We start from the raw sequence: 11,804 nt of genomic DNA, 5'->3' as shown, positions 1-11,804 counted from the left end.
CTTAGTGTTTAGATAAGATAATCGAAAATCGAATAGCCTTTTTCAAGATTTTAGCTACTTTGCTATCCGAATACTAATTAAATACAGTTTACTAGAAATATTTCAAAAAGTATTCGTTTATTTTAATTTTGTGATTAAATATGGTATTCCGATTGATGATTGTCATCCAATTTTACATTTTGCTGTGGGTAGAACATGGTATGCTGATTTTGTAGCTGGTCTTGAATTAAAGAACGATTTGGGTCTGGAACAGACCCCATTACCAGCTGCTGTGGAAGTTGATTGCTAAGTGGGGATCCTGGATGTCTGAGAAAAGATTGCTGTTGCGCCTGCAATGCGTAAAGATATTCCGACCTCATGGATGGCGGTTGGAAGTTCGAATCCATGCGAGTTATTTTGTACTTGTTAACGGTCTGATCATAGAATCCCTCCGGAAGCATATTTATATTCTCTTTCAATGATTGAGGGCAGTAGAAAGAATTGTGAGGATTAAAAGGGTAAACAGGCTCCTGAAACTGGCGATGTAGACAATTTGTTGTCTGATGAGGATCCATCATTTGAATTGGAGGCTGCTGAAGCGGGGCTTGCATAACTTGTGAGGAAGCTGAAGATGTTGTCCATTGATCCCGTGGATCTATAAAGTTTTTCGGGTGATATGGGGGCTGTGATACCATAAATCCTTGCTGCAAACCTGGGGGAATCCCTGTATATTGATGGGGACAGAAGGTACAGGGAGGTCTTCCGCAGGCTTGGAGCAGGTTTTCCCTGTTACAGGGTGTTCTTGTTGCCATAAGAAAGGTTTTCCCGATTCCCAAATCGTTGTCGTTGATCCTGGCACTTTCAGTATTGCTGAGCTTTCGAGGTTGCATTAGGGTCACCGTTTCCAGTGTTTCCACGTCTGTTGATCTCATCGTTTCATTTGAGCGTGCAATAGTTTTTTTAGCACTAGAATCACCCAAGGGAACTACGTTTTGGAATTCATTTGGTTGGGTTGGGGTATAACCACCTGCCTGAGAAATAGCCGGACTTCGAACTCTTTTCCATTTCAGATGACTATCTTTGTTGTTTGGATTATATCTAAAATCGAATTGGCCATACATAGTATGGGACTCTTCGTTTCTGGGATTTTTACTTCTTTCTCCATGATATGTATCTGGTTTGCCTTGAGGTTGAAATCCTGAAGCCTTTTGAACTTTTTGAAACCCTTGATGTACCATGTAAGATGGTTTTCCTTGGAACTTAGATCTACCATTACTTTCCAGTGATGTATTAGATCCTGGATAATTGGATTGTTTTACATACCGAGGATTCTTTTTCCCTTCTCCAACACTAAATTTTGTGACAAAAGAATGCTGTCTAGAATTTTGATCATATTTTTCATGAGACTGGCTACAAGAATTATTCTGTTCAAATGTTCGATCACTGATTTTCGATGTCGTGTTTGGTCTAACAGATCTTCGGAAAACTATGACACAATCATTACCTTGGCTTTGAGACATTTTGGCCTTTGGAATCTTCCAAATCACTTTGCGCATTTTTGTATTCTTGGTACGTTTCGAATTCTATCAATAATTGCGATAAAAACTTAACTACATGAATTGGTCAATAAACTGGTGAGCACAACTTACCTTCCGAGCTAAATTGGTATCTCGGCTGTTAGTACTTAACAATTGGGAACTCGAAAAAACAAGTTTATCATTTACAAATTCTTTTTGATGTGCTATTCCGGGTTGACCATGAACATCTTGGCATGGTAACGCATTCTGTGAATGAACCCGACATGTTTTTGGTGCCATTTGTAATTGATTGGGCATAAGTAAAGTTAATTTTGCCTTTAGCTCTCTCCTGAAAAGTAAAATAGCCGAGAAAAGTATTTAAGTAGAAGTTATTTCTTACCATTTATCCCCATCATTCGTGCGAATCGGAATCACAGCCGGTGGTGGATTTTGTCTGGGATGATGAATTTTAAATTAGATATTAGAATTATCTTATAAATTATTTCCTCGCATAAAAAATACATATTACCTTATTTGATCCTGCTGTGAAATCTTTAAATCATCTGGCCGCTGATTCTTACTTGGTGTAAAGGGTAATTTTTGTCTTTGAACAGGATTGCAGTATTCGTCTTCCACCCTTAGTTGATTTACGATATCGGCATTTATACTATAATCCGGGGTTTGGCATCCACGACAGCATTCGGCATTTATACTATAATCCGGGGTTTGGCATCCACGACAGCTCGTCATTGAAGTATCTTGACCTCCCTTTTCCATTCTGTAGTGGCTTACGTAGTTATAGTGCCCTTCCTCTGATTCGCTCTCGCAAGTTTCGTCCTGTAGAACAAGTACGTTTTCGGAACATTTGGGACTTTCTGTGCAATTTTGTTTTCTATATACAAATTCTGGAATTTCTGGGAGCTGACAAAGGTTTGATTCAATTCCGCTTATATTTTTCCTTTGATTAGGGGCTGATTGTGAGCGTGGCTTATTGAAATATATCACTTGATCTGTAGGAGAATTCTGAGGATGTGGCCCATTTTTTGTTTCTTGGTCAGCAATACTATTTTTAATCATATCACAAATAGCACAAATTATTTCTAATTGATCTTTACCATTTTCACTTATCTGGCCATAAGAAATATTCTCTCCATTGCTTGAATAGCTTTCTAAGGATTTGGTTTTATCTGAATTTTTACTGCTGCTACTGCCACTCGAACTTTCATTAATATCAGTGATCGCTTGGTCTGTTTTAAATGAATCTGACGAACTACCCTGTTTAATATGCTGTTTAATTGAATTATTACTCATGTTCAGTTTTTCGTTTCCATGTAATTTTTTCTGTTCAGAGTTTCTCTCACAAACTAACTGTTCCGAGTTTTTACTGTTATCACGTTCTCTTTCATAAATTTCACAGCTATTTTGTTCTGATTTTAAAGCTCTTGACGAATTAAGCTGGGTTTCCTCGGACATTTTATTAATTTTACATCCTCTTTTAAAATTAGTTAATCCTTTTGAAATAACTGTCCCACCAGAGGTTATACGATTACTGTGTTGTTCAATTTGTTTATTTCTAATTCGACCTCTACTTGTTTCTTTATTCCTTGTTTTTATACCAATAAGATCGTTCGCTTTAGATGATTTAACTGATTTCGAACCATGTTTTAGAATACTAGAGCTTATATTTTCAGAACTCTTACGATATATTTTTATAGATAATTTCTTGGTTTCGCTACTGCTTATATTTTGTTGTATTTTTTGAGATAATTCCTTTGAACATTGAGACTTGGATGACCGAGGAGATTCTTCAGGGTTATACATCCTATCACTAGGATTAATAGGTAAAACTGATTTATCTGATGCCTTATAAGAACTTTTTGTGCTTTTCAAGGATCTCTCCATATAGTCGCAGTTACTACTTGCCATAGTGGAAGTATTTGGATTATCACTGTCGCATTGAGGATATTCGTTACAGGGAAGTGAAATTGGTTCTTGATTACTTCTTGAATTGGTTCCTATTTGGCTACCAATTTCTGATTTTAATTTTGTTACTTGAACAGAACTTCCAGATCTGGATGTAATATCAACGGCTGTATCATTAGACATTCGATTTTGCATATGGTAATATTGCCAACATGATTGATAGCATTGGTGACGCCTAGAATATTGCCATCTTGGCATAAAATATCCGTACTTAAAGTGAGGTTGGCATATCGACCCTGACATCATTGATACTAATGCGGGATTATTTATTAAATCTTTTTCTTTCTCGGCATCTTTGGATTTCTGTAAGTCCCCATTCTGCATTGGTTTGTCAGATTTTGAGTTTTTTCCAACAAAACTTTTTCCATGAGATTTTTTTTGGGATACTATGCTTAGTATAGATGACTCTGGGCCCGATTTTGACAGCATTTTAGATAGGTTATTTTCCTTCTTTCTGATTATTATGGTCTCTGGAAGAGGTTGCAGTAATGTATTTTTTGATGAATTTTTCTGGGAACTTGCTGATGATATATTAACTAATTTCGGTTGCTCTGCTGTTTCGATTTTTTCATCTAGGAGTGATTTAATTGAGGGAGATGTCTTTATTATTTGCACATCCGTTTCATTTTTTGGCTTTAGAATACTTCTCACATTTGTAGACTTTTCTGCAAAACAACGAATAATGTTCTTGTCCTCTGCATCAGCAGATTTGGTAGCAAGTTGATTTCTGATTTGTTCAAGGCAGCAAAGTACGGGATCCGATTCTTCTTCAATCGTTTGAGTGGATGTCTCGCAAGGACATGGTTTCTTTCCTCGTTTGAGTCCCTTCTTCTTTGTGTATGATATCGGCTTGGATATCGACAGATTAGATTCTGGAATTGGCGGTGGAAGTGAACGATGCATTAAGAATTCAGCAGGCCAAGGCATTTCAATGGTTTTATCCTGCTGAAACTTTACTGCCGGAACAAGGGCTTTGAATATCTGTGGATTGCTTTTTCCGGGATATGACTGGAACATATTTTTCACACTAATAGGAAATGGAATATTAACTCGAAAAGGTAAATTGCACTCGAACCTGATAGAGTTCATAGTTGGGTTAAAAGAATAATTGTGGCTGCCTTCACAACTTACCAAATGCCATCATCTTCATCGTCTCCTGCTGTTGATCTTGTAGGCATCTTCTTACCTTTTGGTTTTTTACGTTTTGTCTTGGGCTTTACCTTTACAATAGCTTTCTGATTCTGCTCTATTTCTGGAGTTGACTTGGGAGTTGTTCGGTTCTTTTTATTTGCTTCTGAAGGGGTTCTATTCTTCTGTGCTACCTTGGTTGGGTATAACATCATTGTTGATCTGGCACAGCACTTTGAGTTTTTGGCAGCCAACAGTTCTTTTTCCTCAGTTGTAGAACATATACACGATCCCTAAAAAGTAAATGAAATAAAATAAAGTGTATAAGACTTTTAACACTCTACCTTATATCTTTGATTTCCTTGACTTGTCAAAGAGTTACTAATATAACATTTTTTGTTCAGGCTGGTTTGTATTGGGCTCGCTTTAGACGCCTTTTTACCTATGAATATTATATTATATTATATTATTTTTTTGAGCTGATGTTTAACCTGTAATAGATGTTCGAGGAGTAACTTTTCCAAATGAAGAAGTTTTCAGGCATTCAGAGTTATTTTTGCTGCCATTCCTTGTGGTCTTCTGGGGAAGTGGACACTTTAATAAACAGTTCAATGGACATGGCCCGCATTCTTCTCGCTCAGACTCCTTCGAATTCTGCTGCTTATCTGTGTCAACCATTATCTTTGATTTACTCCCATAACTTAGCAAAGGTTTATCCCTTTTACAAAAGCAAGGATGCATTTTCTGGCGACAGCATGGATAGTGGTATCTCTGCAGACTGCCGTACACTTGATTTAAATTACACATTCTTGGATTAAAATAACTTCAGAAGAGATATATTTTCTTCCCACGATATCGTTAATACAAAAATCTGTAATTTGAACGAAATGGGGCGTGCAGCTTTGATTCTTAGCTCTTCGTTAAATGCCTGAAAGCTGGGAAAATTTTGAATTTTAAATCTATATCTTCGAATTCTAAAAGTTGACAAAAAACTCAAATTATAAGCATTAAAATTGAAACTTTATTCGTCTTGGACTCTTCAATTGGCCTCAATTTTAAACGGAAGAATTGCACAATTAAATACTTTTTGAGACCTCCGATCGTAGGATATCTTACCTTAAAGGGACATTAATTTTGACGGTTTAAGGTAAGTTACGCTACGAATTTTGGAGGGTTCAAATTTTCAGCGAGGCCAACATCGCGGCATCATGAATCGCATTTGGGCATAACGCTGGCAACAACAACTGGGACAACATTGTGGGGCAAAAGGACACTTATTCAGCTGGGATGATTGGCCAGATTGCTGCTGTTGTTGCTGGAAGGATAATCGTTGTGGTTTCTGCTGACAAGGAGGTGGATTTTGTGGCGGGAACGAAGGTGCTCTACATTGCTGCTGACAAGGAGCCATTTGTTGACTCGGCTGGCAAGGAGATACTTGATATTGCTGCTGACAAGGAGATACTTGATATTGCTGCTGACAAGGAGATATTAGTAGATTCTGCTGACAAGGACCCATTTGTGCACTCTGCTGACAAGGAGCCATTTCTTGATTCTGCTGACAAGGAGCCATTTGTTGATTCTGTTGACAAAGACCCATATGTTGACTCTGCTGACAAGGACTCATTTGTTGGGGCATGAAAGACGGCGGCTGTTGCTGTTGACAAGGAAATTGCTGAGCTTCTGTCTGAATGTAGGTATTTTGATTTGGCATTGGTACGGGCACAGGATATAAGCCTAGTGGAATGTCTTCCTGGGATGTCTGAGCCACCGAGGGCATGGGCCACGACTTGCTGGTTGGATAGGAAAAGCTGGGAGGATATAGTGGCTCTGGCTGCGTGGAAAAACGTTGGATACTTTGTGCATCCGTTTCACCGGTTTCATTAATTTCCTCTGGAAAAGCATCATCCTCATCCAGTCCATCCTCTGGTGGACCTAAGAACTGAGTTTCTGGCGCCCAACCAGGATCGTCGGCGGCATTCTGGGTGAGCACATGCATCTGTCGCACTCTGGTGGCTCCACAAGCACTGTTCAGCTGGAGTTGCACCTGGGCAATCTGGGCCTGTGCCTCCAGCATCTGTTTTTTAAGCTCCTCGGCCAGCATTTCGGTCAGGCAATAGTTGTCCTCCTCAATGGGTTGCTGTTGCACTGGTTGTTGTTGCTGTTGCTCTTGGGGAAGAATTGGTTGTTGCATGGACTGTGGTTGTATGGACTGTGGTCGTATGGACTGTTGTTGCATGGACTGTTGTTGCACGGACTGTTGTTGCATGGACTGTTTCCGCACTGACCTTTGTGGATTGTAAGCAGCCAAGTTGCTAGGCCGATTCTTTTCCTGACGCTTGACAGATGTTCTTGGCTTCACTTGCGGATTGGGAAAGGATGGACTTCGCCCATAATTTCTTTGTTGTTGCTGCAAGCAGGGTTGTTGTTGAAGGCAAGGTTGTTGCTGGTAGCAAGGCTGCTGCTGAAAGCAAGGTTGCTCCTGTGAACAAGGTTGCTGCTGTGAATAAGGCTGCTGTTGAAAGCAAAGCTTTTGCTGCGAGCATTGTTGTTGCTGAAAACATGGTTGCTGCTGCGAGCATGGTTGCTGCTGAAAGCAAAACGAGCGTTGCTGCCTAAATGGTGATCCAAAACCATTTCCATTCTGTTGCTGCTGAGGGTAGCCATATGAAACTGGAGGAAACTGGGAGGCCCATGTGGACTTATTACACTTCGCAACCGCATTGTTCATATTATCATCTGGACAATCGATGCTCAGGAAGTGAGCCTCGGTCACCTCGCAGGCGGTGACAATTTCCGCCTCGCCCATAACTTGCTGCTCCTCATCGCAGATGGTTATGATGTTTCCGCAATTGGGAACTGCGGCCTGGAACCACTGATACGAACCAGGTCGATGTCGCGTGGGATATTCTCCTCGAAAGCAAGGATATTTCTTAGCGCTGATAACCTCCGTAGGTTTCGGTTTTTCTGATTCTGGTTCTGGCTGGTTGGTTACCTCATTTTGCTCGGTGGACTTTGCTTCCTCTGGTTCTTCAGTGCTACTCGGCTTTTCAATTTCTACACCACTCTTGCTTAAAGAATCCTTACTATTCTCCTTACTATTCTCCTTAGAAATCTCCTTTGAATTTTCCTTTGAGTTCTCCTTTGAGTTGTCCTTAGAATTCTTCTTTAGATTCCCCTTCGAACTTTCCACGGTTTCCGACTTAGAATTCTTCAGTGTTTCATCTTTTTGGCTTATCCTGGATATCTTGGAGGGTATCCTGTCGAACTCCTCTTCTCTGGCTTTGGCGATGGCCGCTCCGGTCACCATCTCCGGTGTCTTTTCGAACTCCTCATCTCGTGCCTTGGCCTTTGCTGTTGGGGACTCGGATAGACGCAAAACCGATGCCACCATACTCTGCTGTGTAGTCCTTCCAAGCTCACTGGTCTGTGAGCCAGATTGATCTCTTCCCAAGACTTGTTTAACCGGCATTCCCGCCTGCAATCTATTTGGTGCCTTGGTCTTGATCGGCGAACCAAATGATTCCGGAATACCCAGGGATCGGCAGCCACTAGCCTGCCTGCGACGATGATGTACGGGTGGACAGGAGGAGCGGGATCGCATGGAGTCCGGACCAGCGGGAAGACTTTGTACCAGGGTTCGTAGTAGCTGCTGCCCGATTTGGTTGTTACCTTGCTCCGGTGATAAGTCCGCCCTACTCGTGGTTGTCCTTCTCGCTGGACTTGCATTACGCCAATAGGGACTGGCCCTCGGTGTCCGGACTTCGCCATTGGGCATTTTGTCACTTTAAAAGCAATTCGAATATTCAATCAATTATACAATACTTCCGTTTAAACTTGCTCTCTGGCATGACATAAAATTTTGTATTGTCAAATTTCGATTAGTCGATACAAATAAGTGAAAATATAGCCTTTGTGGTAAATAAATTCGTCAACTTCAACAGAAGCGAGAATTTGAAGAAGTAAATTTAATTCACTCTTTTCAATAGCTAAAATATTCCTAAGTCGTCAGATAACTAATGATTATATATTAGTGGCACCTTAACACGTTGCTTAACCAAGTCTTCACCTAAAGCCCTTAACAGCATAGTCTTAGTTTGGGACATCAAAAATTATTTAGACTACTTTTTTTTTAAGTTTTGACTATCAGTGTTTACTTGTGAACTTTTCGTAATTGGCCATGAATAAAGGTACAACGTTAAACGGGAGGAGGAGTAACGTTCAAAATGTGCGATCCATGTCGACTCCTAAGAAGGTGCATCAGCTGCCACGGCGGGTAAGTATAAAAAAATGAGTAGTCTATATATATATATTACTACTTTTCTCTTCAGATGTTGTTGCTGTCCTAGGCCCAATTGCTGTGTGCGATCTTGTTCCATTGATTCGCGCAATTGTCGAGTCGTTTTCCCTGGGGAGTTTCAAAAGTTCTCTGATATGGTACCACCTAGTTTTCTTCAAAAGCAGAAAACGCCATCAAAGAAAAAGAAACGATCAAAGAGTTGCACAGCATGTGAGGATGTATGTGATGATCCGTGTGCGGATAAATGTACAGAAAATTGTGAGCATCCAAGACAAACTTTTCAAAAGCGAAAGAATTTAGATGTGGAGCAAAATGCTGAAAGGCTCGGACAGGATGATGGATCAGGGTATGGAGCTATCGGACCCGGATTTAACGGAGTTCCAGGTGCAGGATTTGGTTTTCAGCCGGGACAACCTACTATTATACCATGTTATGGAACTTACGGACCGGACGGAAATCCCTTGATATTTGGCGTACCGCCACCCACTCAATATGGGAATTTTGGAATCCCCGGACCTTTTGTTTTACCAGTGGCTCAGCCATCTGCAGTAGGTCAGGGAGATGCCCGCAATCCAAGAGGACCTCCGGCGGCAGGTCTACCCTCTAAATATTTATCTAGGTTTAATCCATGTACTGGAGAAATTATAAATTGCGAAAATCAGCAAAATCCCGCAGGAAAACCAGTTGAAACGAGACAAGGCCCTTCTTATAACCAATTCTGTCAAGGCTTAGGCACGGGTTTTGGACCCAACAGTCAGTATTATCCATTTAATGTTGGGGGGCAACCAATTGATCCAAGGCAAGTTGTTCCAAATAATTCCCCTGCGAGTCCCCAAGGTGGTAAGTCAATGGGACCTACAGCGTTTTATAACCAGCAAAGTCAACCATTGAACTTTCCACCTAACAATCAGAATTATCCATATAATGTCGATGAGGGAACACTTGATTCTAGGCAAGTTCCCCAATCTTTATCATCCGCTGTTCAAGAGCGTCAAGGTGCCAATAGTTCAAAGCACCCAAGACAGCGGAATGAGTCGAGGATAGGTCGTTCGGATAAGCCACCCGAATTAAGGAAAGCCCCAGTTAATAATCAGCAAAGCAAAGCCATGGAAATCGGGCCAAACTATCAGTGTTATCCAAATAATGTCGGAGAGAGAAATCTTGATCCTAGGGCACTTCCCAAAACTAAACCATCTACGAGTCAAGAGCGTGAAGGTAATAATAGGAAACGAAATCAATCGATGGGAGCTCCGTTAAACAACCATTGGCAGCCCGAATCAAATATGCCGTATAACCAACAAAGTGTGGGCATGGGTTTCGACCCTTCCAATCAGTACTATCCCTATAATGTCGCAGATTGCCCCTTGAATGCAACCTTTGTACTGGATTCCTCTAACGCACAGCCTCGTCAAAATAATGAACGATCACATTCCGCGAGACCACGAAATGTATCGAAAGAAAGACCCGAAAAGAGTAAAAACTCGAAAGGTCTGTCAAGTTTAAAACAATCGGGGAAATCACTTAATGATCAACCCGTGAAATGTTATTGCACGCGCTTTGATCCTAACAATCAATATTATCCCTACTATGTCACGGAAGAAGGGGACTGTCCACCTTCGGAAAAGGCAAAAGGCCCCAAGGAATGTTCTGAGCTTCTCAACCGGTGAGTTTAACGTCAGTGTTACTAAGCTGCACCTACTCTACTGAAACACACACATTACACCATTTTACACACATCTTTCTTCCTTCCAACTTGAAATACTTAACGTAATGTATTCCAAATACATTGCAGCGTCACCGACTCCTGCCCTCCGTGTGATTTGCAGAAGTGGTGCCATCTCCTGATGCCGAAGGGAAAGCGCAAAACCCAGGTGAAGCCGGCGGCCAAGAAAAAGAACAAGAAAGCGGATACAAGATTGAGTTTAAAGTCCAAGTCCAAGATGAGTGTGAAGAGTACTAATGAGGTGGAAGCTAGTGGAACACCTAAAACGTCAGTCACCGTCGAACCTGCTTCCCCAATTCCTGAAGAACCCGAACCTGAAGATTCTGGCTGCCCGTGTGGTTGCAATAATCTTTGTCCCCCATCCTCGCCGAAACCAGAAATGCGCAGCTGCAGCTGCTCTGCCAACATACCTGCGTAAGCATATTTAAAATTAAAGTTGTATAAATATCAATACCTATTTTTCCACAGACAAAACGGAGCCAACCCAGCGCCTTGCGTTTCGTATCCCGTAAACTCCGGCAACACCGCCTGCTGCAACACGTGTCCTTGGTCCTGGTACTATAGTCCTTGCAACGGCTGCTATTACTACTGTGCGAACTGCTGCAATGGCTGTCGTAATTGCTGCAATCACTGCTGCAGTCCGTGCGGTCGCTGTTGCAGCAGTAGCTGCCCAGCTCAGATGGAGAAAGTTCCTCCAAAACCAAAGCCGAAGGAAAAGGAGAAACCGGACAAATCGACTGCAAGCAGCAGGCGAAATTCCGCCGGAATGTCTGTGCAATTTAACGTTTTGAACAATCCAGCCGATTCAGGAATCCGGAGAATTCAGGTAACACCTCCACCTGTACCTTTCAACTGCTCCATGCCGTCGGGTTCAACTATACCAGGATATGGTCCGATTGCTCCGCCCCAATTCAACTCCCCCTATAGTGGACATTGGGAGGCGGGCGGAGTGGACATAAATCGGGCCAATCAGTGTAATAACCGAAGTCCTTTAAACATCAGCTGCATGCGCCACGGATAGTTTCCACCATGTCTAAATCATACGTTGAACATTATTTTACATTTTAACACAAGTCTAAAGTAATAAAGAGAACCATAAAATGTATAAGAAATGCATGATAAACGTTAATATTTTACCCACGAAAACCAACTCACAATTTTATACGATTTTCCTTAG

General features: G+C 41.4%; 3 protein-coding genes across 4 annotated transcripts; 1 reads left to right on the top strand and 2 right to left on the bottom strand.

Moving 5' to 3' along the window:
• Positions 1-100: 100 nt before the first annotated feature.
• Positions 101-5,593, bottom strand: LOC108045595. 2 transcript variants are annotated; one of them, XM_017124964.2, is made up of 8 exons: positions 5,099-5,593; positions 4,952-5,049; positions 4,611-4,900; positions 2,026-4,554; positions 1,897-1,950; positions 1,629-1,845; positions 1,303-1,562; positions 101-1,245 (listed from the first exon to the last, which is right to left on the bottom strand). In XM_017124964.2, exons 1-8 carry the CDS (start codon positions 5,412-5,414, stop codon positions 135-137), a joined length of 4,875 nt encoding a protein of 1,624 aa, XP_016980453.1. In that variant the 5' UTR covers positions 5,415-5,593; the 3' UTR covers positions 101-134. The 2 variants fall into 2 exon arrangements, with proteins under 2 accessions (XP_016980453.1, XP_016980452.1); XM_017124963.2 differs by having other exon boundaries at positions 101-1,562; positions 5,099-5,591.
• Positions 5,594-5,608: 15 nt separating this feature from the next.
• LOC108045597 (RNA polymerase II degradation factor 1) lies at positions 5,609-8,452 on the bottom strand. Its single transcript, XM_017124966.2, has one exon. It carries the CDS (start codon positions 8,380-8,382, stop codon positions 5,791-5,793), a length of 2,592 nt encoding a protein of 863 aa, XP_016980455.2. The 5' UTR covers positions 8,383-8,452; the 3' UTR covers positions 5,609-5,790.
• A 253-nt stretch (positions 8,453-8,705) lies between these two features.
• LOC108045601 lies at positions 8,706-11,739 on the top strand. Its single transcript, XM_017124969.2, has 4 exons — positions 8,706-8,880; positions 8,936-10,567; positions 10,697-11,041; positions 11,096-11,739. Exons 1-4 carry the CDS (start codon positions 8,831-8,833, stop codon positions 11,646-11,648), a joined length of 2,580 nt encoding a protein of 859 aa, XP_016980458.2. The 5' UTR covers positions 8,706-8,830; the 3' UTR covers positions 11,649-11,739.
• The last annotated feature ends 65 nt before the right edge of the window (positions 11,740-11,804 follow it).

Source organism: Drosophila rhopaloa, unplaced genomic scaffold (assembly GCF_018152115.1).
Source record: "Drosophila rhopaloa isolate 14029-0021.01 unplaced genomic scaffold, ASM1815211v1 contig_163, whole genome shotgun sequence".
Classification (NCBI taxonomy): domain Eukaryota; kingdom Metazoa; phylum Arthropoda; class Insecta; order Diptera; family Drosophilidae; genus Drosophila; species Drosophila rhopaloa.
The sequence above is the reverse complement of the archived record's forward strand: the minus strand, read 5'-3'. Positions and strand labels throughout refer to the sequence as shown.

Excerpts from the sequence above, each read along its gene's own strand:
- LOC108045595 (XM_017124963.2), bottom strand. The coding sequence starts at position 5,414 with ATGTGTAATTTAAATCAAGTGTACGGCAGTCTGCAGAGATACCACTAT. Across the intron at positions 4,555-4,610 it reads GATGAAGATGATGGCATTTG|GTTCGAGTGCAATTTACCTT; the intron begins GTAAGTTGTGAA and ends GAACTCTATCAG. Across the intron at positions 1,563-1,628 it reads ATACCAATTTAGCTCGGAAG|AATTCGAAACGTACCAAGAA; the intron begins GTAAGTTGTGCT and ends AATTATTGATAG.
- LOC108045597 (XM_017124966.2), bottom strand. The coding sequence starts at position 8,382 with ATGCCCAATGGCGAAGTCCGGACACCGAGGGCCAGTCCCTATTGGCGT.
- LOC108045601 (XM_017124969.2), top strand. The coding sequence starts at position 8,831 with ATGTGCGATCCATGTCGACTCCTAAGAAGGTGCATCAGCTGCCACGGC. Across the intron at positions 8,881-8,935 it reads TGCATCAGCTGCCACGGCGG|ATGTTGTTGCTGTCCTAGGC; the intron begins GTAAGTATAAAA and ends TTTTCTCTTCAG. Across the intron at positions 11,042-11,095 it reads TGCTCTGCCAACATACCTGC|ACAAAACGGAGCCAACCCAG; the intron begins GTAAGCATATTT and ends ATTTTTCCACAG.